General features: G+C 54.7%; 12 protein-coding genes across 12 annotated transcripts; 7 read left to right on the forward strand and 5 right to left on the reverse strand.

The window, feature by feature from the left end:
• Positions 1-632: 632 nt before the first annotated feature.
• CC84DRAFT_1135696 (DUF887-domain-containing protein) lies at positions 633-1954 on the reverse strand. Its single transcript, XM_018176070.1, has 3 exons — positions 1452-1954; positions 1256-1362; positions 633-1202 (listed from the first exon to the last, which is right to left on the reverse strand). The coding sequence occupies exons 1-3, from the start codon at positions 1819-1821 to the stop codon at positions 726-728; spliced, it is 954 nt and encodes a 317-aa protein (XP_018043114.1). The 5' UTR covers positions 1822-1954; the 3' UTR covers positions 633-725.
• A 549-nt stretch (positions 1955-2503) lies between these two features.
• Positions 2504-4120, forward strand: CC84DRAFT_158125 (uncharacterized protein). Its single transcript, XM_018185414.1, has 3 exons — positions 2504-2883; positions 2931-3334; positions 3397-4120. Exons 1-3 carry the CDS (start codon positions 2743-2745, stop codon positions 3845-3847), a joined length of 996 nt encoding a protein of 331 aa, XP_018043115.1. The 5' UTR covers positions 2504-2742; the 3' UTR covers positions 3848-4120.
• CC84DRAFT_1254941 (cytochrome P450 phenylacetate hydroxylase-like protein) lies at positions 4119-6121 on the reverse strand. Its single transcript, XM_018184496.1, has 3 exons — positions 5638-6121; positions 4933-5566; positions 4119-4879 (listed from the first exon to the last, which is right to left on the reverse strand). The coding sequence occupies exons 1-3, from the start codon at positions 5854-5856 to the stop codon at positions 4179-4181; spliced, it is 1554 nt and encodes a 517-aa protein (XP_018043116.1). The 5' UTR covers positions 5857-6121; the 3' UTR covers positions 4119-4178.
• Positions 6122-6465: 344 nt separating this feature from the next.
• CC84DRAFT_1109444 (fumarylacetoacetate hydrolase FahA) lies at positions 6466-7993 on the reverse strand. The gene is made up of 2 exons (XM_018175226.1): positions 6928-7993; positions 6466-6880 (listed from the first exon to the last, which is right to left on the reverse strand). Exons 1-2 carry the CDS (start codon positions 7880-7882, stop codon positions 6534-6536), a joined length of 1302 nt encoding a protein of 433 aa, XP_018043117.1. The 5' UTR covers positions 7883-7993; the 3' UTR covers positions 6466-6533.
• A 134-nt stretch (positions 7994-8127) lies between these two features.
• Positions 8128-9908, forward strand: CC84DRAFT_1109448 (Homogentisate 1,2-dioxygenase). The gene is made up of 2 exons (XM_018175227.1): positions 8128-8425; positions 8477-9908. Exons 1-2 carry the CDS (start codon positions 8358-8360, stop codon positions 9831-9833), a joined length of 1425 nt encoding a protein of 474 aa, XP_018043118.1. The 5' UTR covers positions 8128-8357; the 3' UTR covers positions 9834-9908.
• Positions 9909-10077: 169 nt separating this feature from the next.
• On the forward strand, positions 10078-12319 carry CC84DRAFT_1254944 (release factor H-coupled R). The gene is made up of 3 exons (XM_018184497.1): positions 10078-10496; positions 10586-11073; positions 11123-12319. The coding sequence occupies exons 1-3, from the start codon at positions 10178-10180 to the stop codon at positions 11960-11962; spliced, it is 1647 nt and encodes a 548-aa protein (XP_018043119.1). The 5' UTR covers positions 10078-10177; the 3' UTR covers positions 11963-12319.
• A 372-nt stretch (positions 12320-12691) lies between these two features.
• CC84DRAFT_158280 (uncharacterized protein) lies at positions 12692-13323 on the forward strand. The gene is made up of 2 exons (XM_018185416.1): positions 12692-12912; positions 13097-13323. The coding sequence occupies exons 1-2, from the start codon at positions 12793-12795 to the stop codon at positions 13235-13237; spliced, it is 261 nt and encodes an 86-aa protein (XP_018043120.1). The 5' UTR covers positions 12692-12792; the 3' UTR covers positions 13238-13323.
• A 366-nt stretch (positions 13324-13689) lies between these two features.
• On the forward strand, positions 13690-14964 carry CC84DRAFT_158157 (Cu,Zn superoxide dismutase-like protein). Its single transcript, XM_018185415.1, has 2 exons — positions 13690-14383; positions 14436-14964. Exons 1-2 carry the CDS (start codon positions 13974-13976, stop codon positions 14806-14808), a joined length of 783 nt encoding a protein of 260 aa, XP_018043121.1. The 5' UTR covers positions 13690-13973; the 3' UTR covers positions 14809-14964.
• On the reverse strand, positions 14946-15923 carry CC84DRAFT_1160018 (uncharacterized protein). Its single transcript, XM_018177381.1, has one exon. It carries the CDS (start codon positions 15750-15752, stop codon positions 15120-15122), a length of 633 nt encoding a protein of 210 aa, XP_018043122.1. The 5' UTR covers positions 15753-15923; the 3' UTR covers positions 14946-15119.
• Positions 15924-18255: 2332 nt separating this feature from the next.
• Positions 18256-21919, forward strand: CC84DRAFT_1160019 (uncharacterized protein). The gene is made up of 2 exons (XM_018177382.1): positions 18256-21826; positions 21881-21919. The coding sequence occupies exon 1, from the start codon at positions 18316-18318 to the stop codon at positions 21517-21519; it is 3204 nt and encodes a 1067-aa protein (XP_018043123.1). The 5' UTR covers positions 18256-18315; the 3' UTR covers positions 21520-21826; positions 21881-21919.
• CC84DRAFT_1212262 (small nuclear ribonucleoprotein F) lies at positions 21748-22196 on the reverse strand (the record flags this gene model as incomplete). The annotated part of the gene is made up of 4 exons (XM_018182437.1): positions 21748-21826; positions 21881-22036; positions 22089-22132; positions 22191-22196. The coding sequence occupies 4 exons, from the start codon at positions 22194-22196 to the stop codon at positions 21748-21750; spliced, it is 285 nt and encodes a 94-aa protein (XP_018043124.1).
• A 229-nt stretch (positions 22197-22425) lies between these two features.
• Positions 22426-23300, forward strand: CC84DRAFT_1160020 (DUF866-domain-containing protein). The gene is made up of 5 exons (XM_018177383.1): positions 22426-22471; positions 22520-22634; positions 22687-22752; positions 22803-22925; positions 22978-23300. The coding sequence occupies exons 1-5, from the start codon at positions 22434-22436 to the stop codon at positions 23119-23121; spliced, it is 486 nt and encodes a 161-aa protein (XP_018043125.1). The 5' UTR covers positions 22426-22433; the 3' UTR covers positions 23122-23300.
• Positions 23301-23617: the final 317 nt, after the last annotated feature.

A 23617-nucleotide genomic window follows, 5' to 3' on the forward strand; every position in this document is an offset into this window, starting at 1 on the left:
TCACTATCGAGATGACAACACGTCCTACGCGAGATCGCCGAGCCCGTACCTCTTCGAACACACAGCGGTCGTGGATGAGTGCAGTCAAAGTCAAGGTAGTCTGCCGGGAGGCAGCCCAATCGACAGCCAGATGAGGCCATGGTCGTCACTGTCGGCAGGATACGGCTTCGTGGATCCGCACTCCTATCTCTTCCAGCCGTCAGCGTCGTTCTGCAGTACAAATTTCACATCCGATATTCTTACAACTGCGAACAGCCAGGCACATTTCACTGTATATCCGGCGTCAACGAGACCGTATACGCCGGTTTCGAATACCTCGGAGACTGCTTCTTCCTACGATGGGCTTTCAGAGATGTGAGTGGTGCTACGCCGAATGTGGTGTGATGGTAGACTGAGACTGTTAGGTCATTCCCGTATAATGCTGCAGCTTACGGTGTGTCGGAAACCATGTCCTGGACCTCGACACCAGTGTATGATGGGCAAATTGGTAGTTTCCCTTCGCCGAATCATAGCTCGCCATATTCATGAGGTCGACCCTTCAACACCGACGACTACTTGAAGGATCAGAACGATGTCTTCGGTCATAGCAGGCGGAGATGCAATTCACAATTGGCTGGATATCAACTTTGGAGACCGTCGCACTCAAGCGTTCTTAATGTATGATAGGCTAGCCTTGTTAAGACAGTGTAAGAATGTCTACTCTATTGTCGTTGTCCTTCGTCCATCTACTGCCCCTTCTTCGTCTGTCCGTTCGCCTTGCTCCCCGGTTGCGCCACGAACCTTTTCCTGACAGCCTTCACCATCTGGCTAAACCAGTAGAAGTTCAACAGGCTCAAAGCGGTGTTGCCAACGAGGTAGATGCTTACCAACCACATAGGAAGGTCCCCGGCGCCGCAGCCGCTTATGTAACCAAGACTGATTGAGCTTGCGTTGCTTTCGCATTTTCCTGTGTCTAGCATCGATACTAGTGGGTCCGAAGATGTTGTCAAGGCTGTGTAGATGTCCGAGTAAATCAAGACGGATTGGTACGTGCCCCATACAATGCGGCAGCCGAAGAAGGTGGCAAGCAGAGCGATTCCATTATAGAATTGGATCTTTGAGCCGGTAAGATTAAGCTTGTCGCAGAACCAGTGGATGTTTAGGAAAGGTGTCGAGAGTTCGTACAAGACGAAGGAGAGGCCATAGTAGTTTCCGAAAGGTCTCTGTAAAAGAGTTAGCTTATTGAACTTGGCCTTGGTGCGGTTGGGTTGCCCACAAAGCCAATGCACGTAACCGCCAAAGCGCCGATAGCATGTACAAGGGCGCTAATCCCAGAAAGCGATAGATATTGCGACGAGATCTGGAGATCCCAAAGGAAGTATCCTAGGTACTCGTCAGCAAATCCGTATGGAATTGTCGTCATAGTGCTCCAATATTGCAGGCTAGAAACCTCCGGAGATCTTCTAGCTTACCTGCAGCGAAGCCCTGCACCATGCCGCTAGCTGGTGTGTACCCCCAAAGCCGCCCCCTCCAATCCATCTCCTTGCGCTGAGGGTCACTAAAGATGACATACAGTGCCGCAGCATTGACGAACAGGGCCTGGATCATGGAGACCCAGTGTATATCCCAGTTCAAGCGGGTGCGCTTGTTGAAGCCATTGTATCTTTGAGGGCATAGTATGCGTGACAAGGTCGGCGAAAGATAGTAGAGGATGAAATGATACCATAGGAAACCGAGTAGGATCTCGTGCGCGTGATATGGCAAGGTGTTCAGTGAGAACTTGTTAGCGAGGGGCTTTGTGAGCTCCACGAAGAGCGCAGGGGCCGGAAGAGGGTCGCGCATGTCGGGGTGGAGTGCAGAGTGTAGGAGGAGTGGTGGAAGACGAGCAGCAAAAGTTACGGCGGTCGGATCATGATTAATAAAGGTCTGCCGCAGGAGGCGCAACCAGGCAAGTTCGATTTCGAGTCGTGTGCTTGTTTGAGAAGAGCTCGGAAGCGGCGAGGCCGTCAGACGCTGGTGGGGTAAGTGCCCGTGCGCTGCATCTTTCCCGGAGAGCTTCGAGCATCTGCGCCGACCGACCGCTCCACCTCATCACACCTCTGGACACCACACTCTGCCCGCCTACCGCCCCTGAAAGGCCTCGAAAACAGCTTCAATGCCCAGCGACGCTCAGTGTAGGTCCCTCTACGCCCTCGGGAATCGCGATGCTGGACGGCATCCACCCTTCAGTTGACTAACGACCGAGGCCCGCCATGCAGCTATCCCTTGAGCACCTCAGAACAGGTCAGCGCCCCCTTCATCACCCCAGGGCCAACTCCTAACTGTAACCAGACGTTCACTTCGTCTTGCCGCGTGCCGGAAAACCAGTCGGCCCCGCCAGGCACCAGACAAACGCGTGACTGCTGTCACCGCGCGACGACGGCGGCCCGTGCGCATATATTTTGATCGCAACGGCGTTCGACAGCTTCACCCCGCGCTCTTCCACTTGCACTCGCACCCGCTCGCAAACTTTCGCGCGATCGCACCTGACATTAAGCCGTCTGCACTGCCAATTGTTTGCTCACTTTTCGTGGGGCCACTCTGAGGTTCTTCTACTTCAGCACAAAGCATTTGAGCAACTTGCTGTGAATTTGCAGTATCGTGAGCCGTCTAGCGATACCTTTCAAAGTCTGAAAGCAAAGCTCCATACTTTGTGTGCTCCTTGACTGTCTACACAGTCCTCTTGAAATCAATCAATTCAAGCCATCGTCAACCGAGAACATCATGTCAGGCCGTCAGGACATCGAGGACTCAGTTGCCGCTGTTCCCGCCAATAGCGGATCTCCGGAGGCTCAGAACACCGGCGGTGCAACTGTTGATCACGGCACCGGCCAGAAGCGCAAGGAAGCCCCGACCACTGCAGGCGTATGTTGTTGCGGCACCTTTCCAGTTCTACAGTTAACAACCAATAGGCGTCCACTAAGAAGCAGCAAAAAGCAATCGAGAACCGCGCTATCTATGCGTCCAACATTCCTCGCGACGCCACTTTCGAGGAAATCGAGGAGACGTTCAAGAAGGCGGGGATTATCGAGAAGGGCGTTGACGGCAAGCCCCGCATCAAGATGTATACCGATGAGGACGGCAAGTTCAACGGCGACGTGCTCATTGTCTACTTCAAGAAGGAGTCGATTGAGCTGGCCATCATGCGCTATGATGGTTGGCCTTTCCGCCTCGATGCGCAGAAATCGGAGGGTGTGATCAAGGTCGAGGAAGCGGACATGTCGTTCAAAAAGAACACCGATGGCGAGGTTGTGAAGAGCAAACTTGTCCGCAAGGACCGCAAGGCCGCCGAGCGTACTCGCGCAGAACTCAATCGGTATGTGGGCTCTTCCAGGCTTCGCCTGGCTTCGCCTGATCGCCATCCTAACGCAATATCAGGAAACTCGCTGAATGGTCCGAGGACGAGGAGGAGGAGGTGCAGAAGGCCTTTGCGCCGAAAAAGAACAAATGGTCCAAGTACGTCATCATCAAGAAGGCCTTTACTTTGGCCCAGATCAACGACAAGGAGGATGAGGGTGCTGTACTCGAGATCAAGGAGGACATGCGTGAGGCCGCCGAGAAATTCGGAGAGGTCACCAAGGTCGTCCTGTATGACAAGGAGGCCGAGGGCATCCTGACTGTACGATTCAAAGAGTTCGAAGGCGCCGAGGCTTTCGTGCTTGCGTTTGATGGGAAGGGCTACAATCACCAGAAGCTTCAGCTCAGCATTGCCGACGATCGCCCACGCTTCCAGAAGTCCGGTAAGGAGGATACCTCAGACGTTGAGGACAACGTTCGCCGTATGGAGGCCTACATGGACGGCGACAAGACGGATGAGGACGACGAGTAGAAGTCCTTCTGAGCCGTCCAGTCAGTCCCACTACTGTTAGTCTTGCAGCCCTCTGTGAGCTCTATTACATTACGCCTCGGTACACAGTCCCCGGCTCTTGAATATTTCCACGCACTTCGGTGCCTGTTCATGATACCCGTATGACAATTAAGTCATTGATTTGGATCGGGAGTAAGGGTGTTCATGTCCTCGATTCTGGGAAAGAGTTGATTGTCAAGCTCAGAAAGCAAAAGCATCTTCGACAATCTCAACCAAATGATGCATGTGATGTGTGTTAAGTTTATATAATATTTTCCCAGAACATTTACAGTGATCCGCTTGATTAGCGTAGTTACATCAACTCCTTCGTCCTCTCCTCACTCTCCTTGATCCACTTCTCCAACAAGGCCCTATTTCTGGGCTTGAATCCTACCTTGAAGTACTTTGGTTCCATCGTTAAGCTGGTGGGAATCGCGTTCGCCTTCAAACAGTCCAGAATTGGCGCATCCCTCGGGTCCTTCGGCGGCTTGAACTCGAACGCACTAATCAACCGCACAAAAGCGGTATACAGCTCGCGATTCCCCAGATGCGAGCCAACACACATGCGACTCCCCGCGCCATACCCATAGTGCGGCGTCCCCGCTCCCTCGGCCACATCCAAATACCTCTCCGGATCGAACTTCTCCGGGTCCTTGAAATGCGTCTCGTCGTAGTCCGCGGCATACGCATTCATATAGAATGTGGTTCCCGCGGGGATAATGACGCCGTTCCAGGGTATGTCCTTTATGCTGACGCGGGGCAGGCAGATGGGGATGACGGTCCAGAAGCGGAGGATCTCCTTGTAGAGGGCGGTGATGTAGGGTACCTTTTCCTCGTCGAGGCAGCGCGTCCAGGCGTCGTTGTTTGGGTAGACTTTTTGGATTTCGGCGTAGGCGCGGGCTTGGATGGATTGACCTGCGGGTGAGGCGAGGTACGCGATGCCCATTATCAGGTTGCCGGGCACGGTGTCGAGACCCGCGGATACCATGGTTAGGCAGATGGACTTTATTTCCGCTGGGGGGGTGTTAGCGAGTGGTTCAGGAGGTGTGTGGGAAGAAGATGTATACCTTCGTTCAGTTTGGCTTCGGGGTCCTTGAGGATGTTGCCGGTGATGCAGGGCTTGTCTGTTCCGTTGGCGATGCGCTCCTTCAGGCCCTTGAGCAGGTAGTCCAGATACACATCTCTCCTCTCCCTGAACGTGATCGCGTCTCTCGTCTGCTTGGGGAATAGCCGCAGCAGCGGGATGTAGTCCTGCCAGTTGTTGCTCGTGCTTCTGAAGTTGCTGACGCCCCTCTCTACATCCGTGATCTCGTGCAGCAGCTTGTCGTCCTTGTCACCATCGATTCTGTATCCGTAGTTCAATGTAAGCGACGTGTTGAGCGCATATCGCTGCCAGTACGCGCGCGGATCGAGGTCGATTTCCCCGCCCTTGGAGTCAGCTAGAAGCTCTTTGATGCTGACGTTGGATTCGAGGTCGATGTGGGGCATGTAGGACTGGACGGCTGGGCGATTGAGCGCAGTGGCGGCGGCCTTGCGGCGGTTCTTGCAGGACTCGTCCCAGGGGGAGGTCCCGATGGTGAAGCCTTGGGAGGAGGAGACGACGGTGTGGAAGGTGTGCAGGGTTGGACGCGAGATCAGTGCAGACTGGTGTGTGATCCAGAAATGGCGAACTGAGTCGAAGGTGTTTGCGAAGACGATTCTCTGGAATCATGGTCAGGGCTTGAAGTCTCATTTTGTGAGGATCGAAGAGGATACAGATGGAAGAAACGTACCCTGTTTCCCATTCGTACCTGGAAGACCGGGCCATACTTCTTCACCCAACCCTGCGCAACTTTCGCATGGTCCTCTCCAAGCTCGTACAGACTGCCAAACAACGGTAGTCCCTTCACCTCCGGAAGTCCCTTGATGTGTGGCTGATCCGTTCCATATAGCAAACGATATAAGAAAAAAGTTACTACGGCCGCAGCCGCGACATATATAGCCAAAGTCATGATCTATTCCGTGACGCGGATTGGGTTGCGGGATGAGAAAGGAAGTTTGGATAAGCTTGAGAGATTTAGAGCTACGTAAGAGGGGTAGCAATCTTATACTCTAGGACGAGACGTGGAGTGGAGAAAGTTTGGCAATAAGCTCATTGCATCACCATCCGATGCTGGCCTCAGTCTGCGGCTAACGTACACTGCGAAACAACCTCATGCAGGACCAATTGCTGTTCTCATTTGATCGAATGCGACCTCGGATGGCCCCAGAGATCGTCTGCGACCGAAAGATATCCGATGCCATACAAAGGCGGGGAAGGATGCGATGGAGCTACCACGGAATTTGGCCGCTCACTAGCGCGATGCGGAGCGCTGGGTAGTGGCAGTGCGTGGCGGGGCGGGCCCTTGGCTTGCAGCATTGTCGATTACGTTGTGCGGCTCTGTTCTTTCTCGAAGCACTCGCTTGGAGATGCAATGGCGAATTCGTACGAGGTGACCATCATGGTTGTCCGGGTTCCGTGGTGTGCGGCGAATTTCCATCACTATGAACTGCCAGCAAGATGCATGGAGCACTTCGCTAATTGGCTTAATCGAGCAATGGTGACAACCGTGGAAATGTTTATCGTTTGACAATGGCTATTTCATGCATTATAACGAGTCTATAGGTGATTGCATCTATACGGGAAACGCTAGTAGCCAAGATTCAGCGCCGGTTCTATCCTGCCAGTGACTTGCCCGAAACCAACCAGAGCCTCTTCATCGGTACCGCAGACACCTGTGAAAGTGACTTCGTCGCCGTCCTGCAAGAAGGTCCGCTCTTCGTCACCAACCTTGAACGGCTTCTTCCCGCCTTCGGTACCCTCAAGCAGACAGCCATATTCCCCCGCAGCCGTGCCGCTTATCGTTCCTGAACCAAGCAGATCGCCAGTTTGCAGATTGCAACCAGTGGATGTATGGTGGGCCAGACACTGGGGAAATGACCAGAGCAGATGGCGACCGTTCGAGTTTGCGACGGTGGTCGTGCTGCCAGAGTTTGCTGCTGGATGTCAGTCTTGGTCACATTTGGCGGCGAAGAAAGCTTACTCTTCAAATCGACCTTCAATTGTATGTCATACACAGTTTTGTCATCTTTCTCTTTGAGGTAAGGCAGGACCTCCTTGTCGTTCTCGATACCCTTGACCTTGAAAGGTTCAAGAGCATCCATTAGGACGACCCAGGTGCTGATACTGCTGCCAAAGTTCTTTGCGTTGAATGGGCCCAAAGGAACGTATTCCCACGACTGCACATCTCTTGCTGACCAGTCGTTCAACATGACTAGGCCAAACAAATTGTCCTCGGCCTGGCCAATGGGCACAGGCTCTCCCATCTTGTTCGGCTTGCAGACGAAGGCGCCTAGCTCGAGCTCATAGTCGAGTTTCTTGATATGTGCGTAAACGGGAACCTTCTCGTCTGCAGCTGGGTTCGGCAAGAACTGACCGTGCGGACGACGGATGGGCGTGCCCGACGGGACGATCGAAGAGGCTCGGCCGTGGTATCCCACAGGGAGGTATTTGTAGTTGGGGTTCAAGGCGTTGGCTGCCCCACGAAACATAACACCGCAGTTGTAGGCATGGTTCATGCCGACAAAGAAATCAGTATAGTCACCAATCTTGAACGGCAAGTGTTTCTGGACATCTTTCAAGGGGAACAGTGCTTGTTTCTGCAGCGCTGCGTTGTTCTTCAAGACGTCGGGATATGGCGTGTCTTCGGCAAATACGCTCTGGATATACTTTCGGACAACTGCGTGCATTGGGCGGCCAAGGGCAGCGAAAGAGTTCAGCGAAGGCTCGGAAAATACAGCCTGGTGTGGCTGGATCGCGGAGAGAGCGGAGAAGCCATTGTTCGCAGCGAAGGCTTCGAGGTCCAGGGCATGGTCGCCAATGGCAACCGCAACACGCGGAGAATTGGAAGTCGCGGTTGAGACGATGCCGAAGGGGATGTTGGCAAGCGAGAAGTGCGAGCCACGGGGGATGGTGAACCACGAGCGAAGGGCAGGCATGGTAAGGCTACGGACGGATGTATTTCGAGCCAGTATTTCTGTGCTCGAGAAGGCCAATACAGGCCGCACAAGTAGACTTCCGGTGCGGCCATTTTCTTCACAAGCCGACTCCGGCGGTTGGTGACGGAATGCGCATGGAAGGCGGGGGATATGCGCGGGCGCTAGCGACTAGGCCAGGGCAGCGCGCAACAATTCCGCTGCAGCATCGCACGCCACATGTGAGCTGCCGGAAGCTCCACGCCTCCGCTTTGTGTACGGAACCACAGGCCGCCCTAAGCCGCGTCTCCAGGAGCCATGGCATTGCGGCCGGCCGACCCGTATGACGATTCCCACACCCCGCTGCACCCCAGGAACAGGCGGCAGACGTTGCTTAAAAAACTCCCCATCCGCCAGACGAAAGTCCCTAAGACTGCTGTGTCCTTGACCAAGCGCCACCTCGAGCAGTTCTTCAATCCAGACTACACTGACATCCACGATGCCTTCCACACAGTTCGCCCACAAAGAAAAGTATCGGTACCAGAATGGCTTCAACTCCTACCATGAGTGCGCCTCGCAACATTCTTCAGCGCAACCACATCAACTAACATGTGACAGGTCAGAAGCTGTGGAGGGAGCCCTACCAATAGGCGCAAACTCTCCTCAAAAACCGCCATATGGTCTCTACGCTGAAAAGCTCTCCGGAACCGCCTTCACGGCACCACGACATGAGAATCAGCAGACGTGGTTGTACCGCGTACTGCCTTCATGCGGGCACAGCAACTTCGAACCCCGCGAATCCTCCACATACAACACCAACCCCGAGAACAAACCTTATGAGAAGATCCACCACATTCCCAACCAGCTTCGATGGGACCCATTCGATCTCGACGAGACGGTGGACTGGGTGCACTCACTACACCTGGTCGCCGGTGCCGGTGATCCTACCATGAAGCAAGGTCTCGGCATGTACATCTATGCAGCAGGAAAGAGCATGGACGCGAAAGAGGCTTTCTACTCAGCCGACGGAGACTTCCTTATAGTACCTCAGCACGGTGTGCTAGACATTCGCACAGAGCTTGGTCGTTTACTCGTGCGACCAAATGAGATCTGCGTTATCCCACGCGGCATCAAGTACCGCGTAGATCTTCCCGAAGGACCCGTGCGAGGCTACATTCTCGAACTATACCAAGGTCATTTCCAGCTGCCAGAACTGGGTCCCATTGGCTCCAACTGTCTTGCCAACGCACGCGATTTCCAGGCGCCCATCGCAGACTTCGATGAGGACACCGAGACAGAATGGCACGTGCTGTGTAAATTTGCTGGTCACCTCTTTTCTGCCAGGCAAGGACACACTCCTTTCGATGTTGTAGCCTGGCACGGTCTCTACTACCCATATAAGTACGACCTAGGCCGCTTTAACACAATGGGGAGCATCTCATTCGACCACCCAGACCCCTCCATCTACACTGTCTTGACCGCACAATCAGACCATCCTGGCACTGCAGTAGCCGACTTTGTCATCTTCCCGCCGCGCTGGCTCGTCGCAGAAGACACATTCCGGCCGCCGTGGTACCACCGCAACACCATGTCTGAGTTCATGGGTCTGATCCAAGGGCAATACGACGCCAAAACCGGCGGAGGCTTCCAGCCCGCCGGGGCGTCGCTCCACAACGTAATGGCAGGCCACGGTCCAGATGCTTCGACCCACGAAAAAGCATCTAATGCTCCGTTGCAGCCGCACAAAGTCGGCGAGGGCAGCATGGCGTTCATGTTTGAGAGCTGCCTCATGGTAGGCGTGACGGACTGGGGCCTGAAGAAGTGCAAGAAGGTGCAGGAGGGGTACAATGCGGAGAGCTGGGAGCCGCTCAAGCCGCACTTCAAGAGGCCTACTCCGGCAAAGATTGACAATGGTGTCAATGGGAAGGACGGCGTGATTGGCGACAAGGCCCAGGTGCCTCACTGGACGTCTTGAGGGTAGAAAGGGCTAATGTTGTTCTGTTGTAGCGTGTTGTATATTCCTCACCTAATGCGATGCACTCCTAGGCTGTCTTGAAGTCCATTTCGATGATGGTCGCTTGCGAGCAGGTACAGCTAAACCCATGTTGTCGACCCAATTGCCGAATCAGAGAACGTCTAGCCCTCAGCCTCATATGAGTCGAACTGAGTGAGCAACTTCACGCACGCACAGCCACAAGTCGACCACTACAATAAAACGTAAAGAGCCATGATGTTGAAATCTCACACCACCAATCATACATTTCATTCGCTCTGGATCCGCAGAACAGCAGAGAGATTCGAACACCAGATAGTCACCAAATGTGCTCACACAATTCACGACTCCCGCCAACGCGGGTGACAATCGCACTTAACACCAACCAAACGCAGCGAGCACCGCTCCTCCTCCCTTCAAACGCCTGCCCAGATCCCAACTCGCCAACTTCGATCTGCAAACTCGTCTTCAAAGCCGCACAGTCCAAACTGCGCATCAAAAAACCGTCACGCATCTTCATCGCCGGATCTGGCGCCGAGCTCGTGGGTGAAGAGGACTGGAAACGAGCCATACGGAACGATGTGTCGCTGTTGATTTCTGCGGGCGAGGACTATGTCGGCGTGAACAGAGAAGCGGGCGTGCACCGTGAGTCATTCCTCCCTCCCGTGACGTGCAGACCAAAATGCACACATACGCTATTCTGCAATGTCAGTCAATCGCTAAGCACCCCACAGCGGAAGCAAACCCAACCTGCCCGATCCACGTACTCGCCTCGACCGCCGCCCTCGACAAGCTCTCCCTCGACCAGCTCCAAACCACCGCACACACCCTCCCCGGCCTCGTCCACGCAGTCGGCCAGCCAGACCTCCACCCCGGCTTCAAGTTCCCCATCGGCGCCGTCTTTGTCTCTCAGGGCTGGATCCATCCGCCGCTGATTGGCGGCGATATCGGGTGTGGGATGGCGTGGTTTAGGACGCGGCTATCGAGGGAGCAGGTGGAGGGTGATAAGGGGAGCAAGGTTGCTGAGAAGCTGCGAGGGCTGGAGGGGGCGTGGCGGACGGCGGAAGAGAGGGAGAGGTGGTTGGAGGATGGGGAAGGGAATTGTGGCGCGGGCGAGGAGTGGGATGGGAGTTTAGGAACGATTGGGGCGGGAAATCATTTTGCGGAGATTCAGGTTGTTGAAGAGGCGGAGGTTGGGTGTGGGCTTGTGGAGGGGGAGGTGGTGAGTTCGTTCTGGTGACGTGGAGTGGAGTAGTATGCTGACTTTGTAGGTTCTGCTGGTGCATTCGGGGTCGAGAGGGTACGGATCCAGTGTCTTGAAAAAGTATACGTCTGAGGGACAGGTCAGCTTGAAAGAGGATAGTGCAGAGGCGAGGGAGTATCTCGAGGAACACGACAGGGCCTGTCGATGGGCGAAAGCAAATCGCGACCTCATTGCTCTGCGCTTCCTGAGCTGTCTCGAGCCGGGTCAACCAGCCTGGAGCTTGGGCAAGAATGACACAGATGTCGTAAACGTCCACGATGCTATTCCTCGTGCGAAGACCGAGCTGTGTGCTCGCCGCGTGGTCGACATATGGCACAACAACGTCGAGCGCGTCAGATGGCCGCCCGCCACAGCCAAAATCGGAGACACGTACGAACAAGCGGCTGCTTCCGCCTCTTCAGGAACCGACGCCTACATCCACCGCAAAGGCGCAGCACCCACCCTCTCCCCTGGCACATCCCTTCCTCTCATTATGCTCCCGCTTCCCGGCTCCCGCGATACCCCAACCCTCATCCTTGCCCCGCAATTCCCCTCCTCCACCTCGCACGGTCTCAAGAACGCATTCTCCCTCGCCCACGGCGCCGGCAGGAGCATGTCGCGCGCCAAAGCGCTATCGACGCTCAGCCATAAGTACAAAGTGTCGAATCTGCTTAAGCCGAGAGGCGGCAAGGGCACATGGTTGGTGTGTGAGTCAAAAGATCTCGTGTTTGAAGAGGCGCCGGAGGCGTATAAGGATGTTGAAGCTGTAGGGGCGGATTTGGTAGAGTTTGGGGCGGCCAGGAGGGTTGGGTGGTGCAGGGCGAGGATTAATTATAAGTGTAGAGATGAGCGGGGTGGTGGAAGTTGAACAGCTGAGGGCTAGTTGTACTTGCTAGGAAGCAATGCAACCAGTCCCGCCATGAGGCTTTGTCGTGGGTTTGGACCCTGTCCAGTTTCTGAACAGGTTACAATTATTCGGAACATTGAGATGGCGTCGCCAAAAATCTGGTCCCCTCGTTTGCTGCTCTGAGCACCTGCTGATGTGGTTTACCATCGTCGTTATTCAAGAAGATAGGGTTTCAGACCGCTGGTCTTGCTGCAGCATGCACTTGTTGGTAGCACGATACTAGCGATTGCTGCGACATCGAGTTCAGCCGCGGTATTGGAATCGTGAGCTTTTCTCCTGCTGTGCGTCGCCGGTCCACGAGCGTACTTAGAAGGTGTCAGCGGAAGCCCCTAAGGTTGACCTTTAGCAACTTGAGATTCTATGTGCAAAACCGCGTGGCGTTCGCGCGTGGCCCCAAGCGAATTGGTTCTGCGGACAGTTCATCGTGTTCAAATGCTGTGCCACCTTCGCGTGACCAACAACGGTCGTCACGGCGTAGTTGCTACACATGTTTCTTCAATGTCATGCACGACGCATGCCTGTCTCCTGCCAATCTCAATCCCACCCACCGCGAATGCGCGTCTTGGCATTGGCGGGTGGTACTCATGAAGAACAATGCCGTGTGATTTTTCGTGAGCAAGTTCGAGCGGGATAGCGCAAGATTGCTGCCCCCGTCCATATATGAAGGCCCCTAGTCTCTCTTGCGGGTGCCTACCTCTTCCTTTGAGCCTCCCACGAACATTCGATGAATTTTGCTCCTTCGCATCACGGGCGTGCTCCGATGCTCCCACGCTGACGATCAATCTGTTGTCATGGGCACGGCAGGGTCTCGATATTGCACTGCGTCACGCCGCTACTCTAAATCCTGGGCGCTCATTTTACGACTTTTGACGTTGTCCCGTCTTATTCGCGTTCCTTTTCGTGCGGAACTGGTAGGTTTCGCTACGAAGGTGGATACCGCGTAGAGAGCATCGCAAACGTCTGTGCTATTTGCGTGCGATGAAACAATAGCACAGCCGGTGTGGTGTTCGGAGACGGATGCGATCGGGTTTGTCGGCGATCTATTTGGGGTAAAATGGAGACGAACCTGGTACACTAACGGCGGGTGAGCAGTAGCCGAAGCTTGTTTTCCCAGACGACCTTTGCGGCAGCCAGCTTGCCTCCTGCATCGAAGCCGCTTGCGCTTGCAGACTGCCTGTCGCGCAAAGGAGGCTGTGTCGCACAAGGCTCAGCACTCCGTCCAACTGCCATTTGTAGCCGCTGCCATTGCTGCTGCGCGTGCGCTTACGTCCAGCGCGGCGCCAAGGGCTGCGACCTCCTCCAGGGCTGAGCATCCCGGTTGGATCGCGACGGGGACGCTGCAGATTCGCCGGGCTAGACGTGTTTCGAAACGTGTGGCCCTGGCGCAAAGCTTGTCTGCGCATGCGGCATGGGTGTGGGCGCCAAAGACATGTTCCAAAACGATATCACCACTCGTTTGGGGAAACGAGGTGCTTTACGGGTCGCCCATTACCCGCGGGAGAGTGCAGTCCACGAGCTGCCAGAGGACGGGGGCACTGTGCGACAGGGCTTCAGTGGTCAGGCACGAGCGAGCGTGTCTATGCCAGACTGCCGAGAGGTTAGCAATTCCTTCGGGGAAGACATTGACCAGCGAGGCCGCAGTGCGCGCTCGATGCGTAAACATGGCATTCCGGCGTGTCAGCAGCCATGCCAGCCTCCAGGTCCAAGCGGGCTGGGGTGTGTGGCGCAAGGCTGGTTGTTTGTACTGCTGCAGGTGCGACCGCGCTTCACAGGGCCGAATCACTATTTACACCCGCCGCCCCTGCCCCATCTCCGTTTCCCACATCACATTCCCCTGCTTTATATTCCCGGCTCGCCCTCGCCCTTCTCTCCACCCACACGCACATTCGCTTCGATTTGACCACACTCGCTCGGCTTCTTCAGTTGCCAGCTCGATACCACCTTCCTACAGTAACCGACAACAATCGCTACCATGCGTACCCAGTCCGTCTTCACTCTGCTCGCTGTGGCCGCAGCTGTCGTCGCCGAGGACGCTCCCGTCGTAGAGCACAACCCCATTGGCGCACAGTACGAGGCCACCCTCAAGCCCAAGGGTAAATACGAAGTGTCTGGTGCCGTCAAGATCGCCAGCGGTGCTGCTGGCAAGGGCGTCACGATTGAGATCGCTCTTGCCGGCCTGCCTGCCCAGGGCGGTCCCTTCTTGTACCATATTCACGAGAAGCCTGTCCCCGAAGATGGCAACTGCACTGGAACTGGCGCCCATCTCGACCCCTACAAGCGCGGCGAGACGCCCCCCTGTGACGCCAGCGACAAGGCGTCTTGCCAGACGGGAGATCTATCTGGCAAGTACGGCAAGATCGAGTCGACCTCCTTCAGCGCCACGTAAGTTCCAACCTCGTTGCATCCGCCCGGAGCCAAGCTAATTGCCTCTTAGATATAACGATGAGTTCCTTGCGACCCTGACCGACGACGTGTCCTACTTCGGTGACAAGTCCATTGTCGTCCACCTGGCCAACAAGACCCGTATCGCTTGCGCCAACTTCAAGCAGCTGTCTCCTGGCGATGTCACCACGACCGCCTCGTCTGTCGGCACCTCCTACGGAACCGCACTACCTTCTGGATCTGCGAGCCACGGTCACAACGCCACCACCTCAGCTACCCCTACTGGTTCCACCGGTGCTCCCATCCAGCCCACCGCATCCCCGACCGCAAGCACTACCGCGGCCCCGCCTAACACCGGCGCCGCCGGTAAGGTGGCAGTCAGCGGTGCAGCCCTCCTCGCTTTCGCTGCGGCCATGATGCTCTAGATAGTAATCAAGTAATGTTGGGAAAGGATATTGCTGCATTTGGCGTTATTTCGGGCAAAACTTCGAGGAATTGTGTATACGGATTTTCAGCCTCACGGGCACGGTAATGAAAGGAGCAGGTGATAATATCCATGATTCGGTAGATACCAACGATAACATTCGATTCGCTTCAGCGATGTCTTCGCAATGTGCCTGTGAAACAGAGTATCTGCATACCCTGTGTCAAGAACATGATTACCGAAATCGATTCCGCCACCCTCTGACCCAATGCTCTGACCCGGTCTAACAAACATCACATTTCCACGTTCAGCTCAACCTGCATTACCGCCCATGTCCCTGACCAGAACCCACGCCTCCTCCAGCTGCCCTCCCACAAACTCCACGCCCCGGTTGACGAACCCGGCTCTCTCATACAGCTTCAGCACCCGCTCGTTGCCGCGCACGACCAAGGCTCTGACCACCACTCTCATGGCACCCCGTGCAAGCTTCTGCGCCTCCGACACAGCGCTCTCAACCAACTCAGCGCCCAGCCCTGTGCCCCGGGCTTCCGGGAGGATGAAGAGGGCGTTGATGTCATACGTTGCGATGAGCATCCCGTCTCCTTCTGTTGGCCCGATGAGAACCACGCTGCCGACCCAGGCGCCGTACAGATCATCGTCATCTGTTCCGGCGTCCTGGTCATCGTCGTTGGGTTTGTGCACGGCGTGGGGCGCGTTGGAATCAACGGCGATGAGGGTGTGGGCAATCGGGTTCTTTAGGCGGGCTTCCCATTCGGCATCTGTGAACGTGCTTTCCCTTTCGTAGGTTGACCCGAAGGCTTCGGGCGAGGTGAGTAGGGACTGGAGACGCAGGGTTTTTTGTTTGGCGATGAGTACCTGCCATGTCTGTGGGTAGTCGTGCGATTTCGGAAGACGCACAATCGAGTAACTGTGTGGCTTTACCATGGTGCTGAGCTACAGCTCATATGCTGGACAGTCCAGCGAAAGTGGTCGACTTTGGGTCATATGTACGTTCTGACTGAGAGGTAGCTGATGAGTCATCGCCTGCATGCAACCACTCCTTATCGATGAATACGAACTAGAAATGTCAGCTGTAGTACCTGCTCTTTGGGGAAGGACAACTTATAAAAAAAAAATGGTGCCGCCCTCTAACGAAGGCGGCTTGGGGAACAATCCACGCGCGACTCTCCACTACAGGCCACCTCCTCTACGCCGACGTGCAAGCATCAGCATTAGCTCCACACATGATAGTGACGCTGCCCCAGATCCAGCCGAGAACACACTACTGAGAAGACGGTTTAACGACCAGCAAACAATTTCGTCCAGAACGCGTTGCGAGGCAGTTCAAGCGGCCACACAGTCTCGCAAGCCATGTCAACAGACAGGTCGAAGCCTTGATCCTCACTCTAGAGAGGTCCCGTCGCCATAGCTTTTGAGAATTGTTTTAGACGTCTTGTTCCTCCTTCACAAGCATCTGTCGCGACAGCTGTGTTTGATCAACCGCACTCTTCCCGCAGTTGTGCACTTGTTGTTCTTGCCTTTCTCAGAGCAGTGCACGACTCATGTCCGACATCAGCATTGCAAGCTCGCGACGCTTCAGAACAAGCCACTGGTCGTATCTTCTCGTCCCGCCTTGCTTCTCAATACACCGAAACCTTCGTCATCGTGGATTGTGACACAATAATCGACAAATTCCTAGTCAGAACAGCACAACGGGCGCGCAAATCTCCTTCCAAGCACCATCACCTGAGGTTTCCCTTTCTGCAGGTGCTTCTCTCTGGATGTTGTAGCATGACTTTCTGAGACTAGTCTTTGTTTCCTTCCCAAGTCCTCGTGAAGGGTAGGGAGGCGTGTAATGCGGACAAACGACATCCTCAAAAACCGCATGGTCGCATCCGCAAGAGTGAAAGAGCTCCTCGGATGAAGTAATAGATAAACGCTCGCTAATGCAGCTGTACGCTAGACGTACAGGTTAGCGATTGACGCGACTGACCGGATATTACCAGTGGTAACAAGTGTCAGTGATGCGAATCATGACACAGACTTCGCAACAGCAAAATAGCGTCAGAGGTTGGAGATTGGGTGAGAACTTGCGTCCGTATTGGGGTGATCAGAACGAGCTGAGAGCCGAGTTGCTGACAGATGCTCGGGAATCTTCGTCGAGGTTACAGAAGAGAACTTCTATTCCTTCCACAGCAGGGTACAAACGCGGTGTACCACGTCCAGCCCGTGTTGACTCTCTGGCGCAGTTCTTCAAGATCTTTCAAGGCTTCGGGTCCGAAGCGTGACGGTCCGTCAAAGGGCGTCGATATCGATTTGGGCTGCGTTGAGACCTCGCTGGGCAAGACACCCTTTCCGACGAGTGGATCTCTGCACACACATCTCGATATGACTGTTTGTAAGACTTGACCGAGAGGTCAGAACCGTGCTCTCCCTCCACCTATCAGATCATAGAAAGTTCCCGCAGAGACACGGATGATGTTGGCACTTGGTGTTGCAGCTCCCCTGCTGTTTCCAAAACGGAGCATCTAGTGCACCTACGGTATTCAAGATCCCAAGAACCATCCTCATACGAGGGGTCCGGCATCTCCCTCCAGGCTCTCCTCATGATAGCTATGGTGGCTGTCGAGAAAGCTATCCGTTTTGGCCAGAGTCTGTTGCACAGTTGAGGAGTCGACGTGGTTCTCGCGTGAGAGCTTTAAAACCCCGACAGGCACATGAAACCTCAATTCGAAGCTCGTGGCTTCCCGTACCTCGACTCCCCCTTTTGAGCTTCCTTGCGTGTCGTTGCGCCCAAAGGCACTCCGACAGCCGTCCAGCGTCTACTTGGAAGGTCGGCGACATGACCGCGATGCTGTTCGCACACGTACGAGACGCAGCGAATACCGGAAGATGATTAGGGTTAAGATCCGAGCCCGCCCTCCTCACATACTACCCCAGTGTTGCCACCGGAGCGCAGAAGCAAGCATGGAGACAACCCATTGAGACTGTACGAGAGGCTCAGGTGTGTGCCGACTAATGCACGTACGCGAGGCGCCGCAAAGCATTCCAAGTGGAAGACGGACATCGGCAACTATGAGGAAAGTGACATGCGAATGCAGCTTGCAATGCAAGCGAGAGAAGATCTGGTGGGTGGAAAGGTCGTTGCGCGCCGTCCCGCAGTTGTTGACATGGTCAAAAGTTGCCAATGGTGGGTCGCAATCCAGACTCCAGTAGTGGTGCGATTAAGAAAGCGGCGGCATGTGGGCAAAGATAGACGCCATGCAGTGTCGAATCGAACGAGGTTGTTGCTGTCGAAGGGGAGCAGGGCCTACGATACATCAAAGCTAGGGGTGGCTGGTCGACGCGTTCGACAGGAGCGCGCCAAGTATAATTAGGCTTAGCGTCATTCGCGCCGTCACGCCGCCGCTAGGTTTTGTTTTCAGATGCTGAACAATCAAAGGACCACCGTTCATTGCCACAACTTCAACGTCTGAACCGAATTCCAGAGGGTCCCGCGCACGAAGATATGAGTGCGGTAGAGAATGCGATAGATGCAGCTATCCAGTTTATCGGGCCGTTCCTCGGGAAGGGAACCGTACCCCAGCAAGAAGCCAGCGAGTTTCCACATCTTCTTCAAGAGTCGCTCGCCCACCTGCAAGCAATAAACACCGCCGAACAGGTTGCTGCTCCGGACGAACCGTATGATGGGTCTCTCGTTGGCGTTGTATATGGCCTGCTCGATCTCATCACCTCGATCGGTATCCTACCTTACCTATCCAAAGGTATCATCTTTAGCCAGCGGCCGAAATCTGTTTTAGTAGTCTCGATACCAGTCCAGCCTAGTCCTGAGCGGGATCCTCTCTCGCATGCTATCGATGTTTTGATCCCGATCATTGCGCTAGACGGTGCGGGTGTGCAACCGCTTCTCGTCCAACGAATTTTCCCAGACGTCATATCTGCGCTCGCAGAACTCTCGTTTTCGCCGCAATCGAGTGAAACTTTGCATTCCCGATACACACCAGCTTATGAGAAATTAATTGCTACTACACCTGTCTCCAGATTACTCCCTATCTTGACCTCACTGTTGCAACAGGATGTTCCACCATGGTGGAAGGCGCGGCTGACGAAGGAGCTCACCCTGATCCCTCTTCGACCATACGGTGTGCGGCATACAGTAGAATTCTTGGCATTGTCGTACTTGTCCAAGAATTCTCAAGTACCGCAAGACGCCTCAGGGCCGCAGTCGAAGCTGCCGCTACCACTGGAATCTATCACCCAAGCAGCACGATTACTATCTTCTGTCCCTGTCGAGATGACTCAGGATGAATGGTTCACTCAGCTTGCACCCCAGCTGCTCAACTTACTGGATGGAAACGAGGGCCAAGAGCTTAGCCGTGCAGCTGGCCAGATCATTGCAGGGGGCATACTGAACAAAAAGAGCATCGGTGCACCAAAGACAATCGGCTGGGAACTCTTTGCCAGACCGTTGCTTGAAACGATCTACCCAACGACAAGCCAAACAAGCGACCCGAAGAAGAACGCACTGGGCCAGATCATTGTGGATGAAAAGAATCTGCGTCGTGCTTTAAGTCGACTGGCTACCCTCACCTCTTCATACTCGCATGCTGGCGTTCTGAAACGACTCGTTGGGCCGATCCATCTACCGCTGTGGGGACTTATCTCCTACGCATCGTCTCACCCATCTCTAGATAAGGGATGGTCAATGCTTCCTCGTACGATCCTCCTCCGGTACTTGACTCTCGCGTGCGAGGTACCGCGGGTCGGTAACATCTCAAGAAATCTTTTCTGGGATGGCGAGCCTTCTTGGACTTTTGCTCCAGGTTCCCAAGGTGGCGTCGAAATCCGTACACGAACTCCGGTCAACGACAATCTGGGGAACATGGGAGATCTGCTTTCTCGAATGGCCAGCGTCGACCAGTACGTCAGCGTCCTCGTTTCTTTGCTGGTGGAAGCCAATGTTGAAGATTCCACTGCGGGTGCAATTTTCATACAATCCACCAAACGTTGGCTATCACCAGATTCACGATCAGCGACTTCACTGACGAGTGAACCTGATGTGGATCCACTCTCGGCCCTTGTGGACGCAAAGTTCTCGGAAGCACTGGCGACGCAATTCAAGGAGAAATTTGCTCGTAGTCCTCAGCACATCATTGAGCTCATGGGTCAGCTTTTGCACAACTTCGTACAAGAACACAAGGTAAAGATAAAAGACCTGAAAAGTAGGAACAAGCCAACCCGCGCAAATCTGGGCAAAATTGCGCAGGCATCGTCGGCCACGCCTGCTGAGAGTAGTGATGGTGGTTCCGAGGATCTCGTGTCATTTGCCATCAGTATCATCAGCACGATCATCTCGTCACCCGGTTTCCAACAGACGCCAGAAATTGCCGAAGTCATTGGTTCAATGCTTCCTTCTCTACAACACCTCTCGCAGTCGAGCCACGAGCTCCCGATTCCGCCTCTGATTCGTAATGCAGCAGCGAACATCCTGCAGACCATCCAGCCAAACTCCGCATCGACACCTACAGCAGACCCGCTAGCCCAGCATCGCGTAACCTTGAAGACCGCGCTCACAGATATAGTCTCACCGGAACCACCCAATCGTGTCTGGGCTCTGTCAGCCATACGCAAACTAGTCCAGGATCCTCTGGCCTTCCCAATCCTCGACATACCTTCTCTGACACACACAATACTCTCAGCATCCGTAGCAGACGGCGAATCTTATGTACACACCGCAGCCATCCCCGCCGTCGTAGAGCTGACAGTCCGCGCGCCTAACCCCACCGTTCGCATCCTCGTCGACGCCTTCGTGGACATCGACGAGCGCTCGCTGCGTCTCAAGAAAGAGAAGGAGATCGAGGAGGCGCTCGACTTTCGACTTCGCGTTGGCGAGATTCTGAACAACTTTGTTGCGGAGGATGCGTTTTGGCTCTCTGACACGGCTGTATCCACCAAGTACACGAGCCTGAAGCTGATTATTGAGGCAACATTATCGCTGGCTTCGCGACGCGGTCAACGCAAGAAGACGTTAGCCAAGCGCAACGAACTCCTGGAAATAGAGCGAAAAGATCAGGAAGAAGGGGAGGCCGCGTGGGGCGGCCCAATTCCGAACCTACTCGACCCAGAAGCACACAACGCTGCCGAACAAGCAGAGCGTGATGCGCTGTTCAAGATTGTGCAGGGGTGGGAAGACACGGGGATAGAAGAGGACGTAAGGGTTCGTGCTTCTGCGCTTAGTGTTCTGGGCAGTGTGCTGGAGAAGCGGCTTGAGCTGCTGAGTCAGGTTACGGTGGACGCGGCGCTGCAGATGGTTCTGCAAATTGTTACGATAGAGACTGCCGAGGCGAAGGGGATACTCAGACGGGCTGCGGTGCTGGTTGTTATGGGCTTGTTGAGGGGTATGGACGGGCTGCTTGAAGAGGGGAAAGAGAGTGTAGCAGGTTTGGGGGCGCGCCAGATGGAGGAGGTGGAGAGAGTGATGCGGTGGGCAAGAGACGATGATGTAGACGGCCTGGTCAGGGACCACGCGGGCAATGTGGTAGAGGGCTTGGAGACATGGCGCATGAAGAAGTTGTACAAGATCCGGGATGAAGGACTCAGACTCGGACCCGATCTGGGCCTCGAAGGACATCTGCAAGGGTTGAACGTACAACCTCTCTCGGAACAACGGGGCACGCGCAGGAAGGGGCTGATTGTAGAAGAGATCGAGTAGATTCTTTCGGGCTCTGTAGGCCCAATGCCACTGACGCCGCCGGTTTGCCTCTCCCACGCCAACTGTTCTCGTGGTATCAAAGTAGTATTGCGCGTGGTCTCGTCGCCGTTCGTGCGTCGCCTCGTATAGCCAAGACGCCGTTGTCGCGTACGTCGTTTCCGCGTGGCGACCTTCAATCCTCGCTGCCTTTCTTCTCGAAGGATGACTGTTGAACCCAACGAGCCTCTCTCAACCCGACATGGCCGTGTCTTTTGATGCCTTCGGCTCAACCTGGTCTGCCGCTCCAATCCAGAGTACGTTGTTACACCTGTTCCTTGTCAGCGTTCTGTGCGTCCAACCCAGTCGCCTCGTATATGCATACCTTATCAGCACCTGCCCCAGTTGTCCTGAGCTCTGTCCATTGATGAATTCTTCCGTGTTGTTGAGCTGGATGTTCATGTAGAGGTCGACGGAAACAAGGCGGCCCTTGTACTCGGTCTCGCCCCACTTCAGGCGCACGAGGATATCTTTGTCGACCCTATGCAAGGTCAGCGATTGAGTATATCCGCAGAGTGAGCGTCCCAACATACAAGCTCTGGAGCATAGGTCGGGGGTTGAAGGGCGCGACTGGAGCCTGGTGGTGGGTTAGCGCTGCAACGAGCAGAGCGGTTGGAACAATGTGCGCAGCTTACACTCATGATTGCGACAATTTCAGTCTTTCTGTGTGAACGCGAGTAGGGGTGGAGGTGTGACGCTATTCGCGACCGTGGGTGTTGCGCGCGGTGAGAGCTCCAAAACGATATCCCAAATTCCGTTCGCCAAGCCCAGATTCCGCGGCCAATCAGGCGTAAGCAACCACCCCGCCCCCGCAAAGAGCTTCATGCTCGAGCTCGCTGCGAAAGAGACCGAAATCTCCAGTCCGCATCACTGCCAACATGGTGCTCGCACTTGCTCTCTCCGCTGAGCTGAACGGGTAAGTAGATTAGTCCAATTTCTCTGAAGCATAGCTCACCCCGCCCAGCGTCACCGACCTCCGCCCCATCGACACCGAAGACTCGCCCTTCCACTACACCTTCAAAGTGCAGTGCACGTCATGTCGCGAGACGCACCCCAACTTTGTCACCATGACACGCTTCGTACGAATGTCTTCATGGCTTCACACAGCTACTTTTTCTTACCACAGCACAGGAAATGAACGAGATGAGCGGTAGCAAAGCCGAAGCCAACTTCGTGTGGAAGTGCAAGAATTGTAAGGTCCATACCGCCCCTCCCCGGTATGTCATGCTCGCACTAAAAACTCGCAGAGAGAACACAATGCGAACATCAAGGCAGCGCCGGCCGCCTACGAGCAATCCGATCCGCCCAAGACGGTGAACATACTCGAGTTCGATTGCAGAGGGTTGGAATTCACCGAGTTCAAGGCTGAGGTAAGTGGAGAGACGTAGACGCTGGGTCAGGAAAGATGCTAAACGGACGAAGGGCGAGTTTGAGGCCAAGGGAATCGAGTCGGGGACAAAGTTCGCTTCCATCGACCTGGATGAGGGCGAGTGGTTCGATTATGATGAGAAGGCAGGCGAAGAAGTGAGCATTACGAACATAAAGTGGCAGATAAGGAGGGCATAAGGGGCTGGGTCAATAGAGCGCATGTGAGACGGCAAGTCCGGTACAAGTGTACGGCAATGGAGGACGGAGACAAGCACAAACAGTAGTCCCGGGCATCAGAAGATCGGTACGAGGTTAGCGAGAAGATGCTTCTTATATGATTGTGCTTACACCTGTTGAAGCTCATACTTTTAGGGACCTACAATCATGAGGCCAAGGTCTGGTATGCCAGTAGAGCTCCGTGACCGACCCAATATCAAGCAAGGTTTCACATCGGTATACAGGTGCACGTCAATCAAATCGTACGACGCTCGGGTTGTTTAGTTGTCGTGCGCATAAATTCAGCATTTGTCGTTTTTCTAGTCTTCTGCGCATTGATAAAGCACTCTTCGTAGTATCAGCCTAGTTAATTCAAGTATACTATCGACCCATTGATCCCTATGGCTATATCAACTAACATATTATATGCTGCGTTGTAACCAAAGGGCAAGTTGAGCGAGGTGTTATGGGTCTGTCC

Source organism: Paraphaeosphaeria sporulosa (assembly GCF_001642045.1).
Source record: "Paraphaeosphaeria sporulosa strain AP3s5-JAC2a unplaced genomic scaffold CC84scaffold_1, whole genome shotgun sequence".
Lineage (NCBI taxonomy): Eukaryota > Fungi > Ascomycota > Dothideomycetes > Pleosporales > Didymosphaeriaceae > Paraphaeosphaeria > Paraphaeosphaeria sporulosa.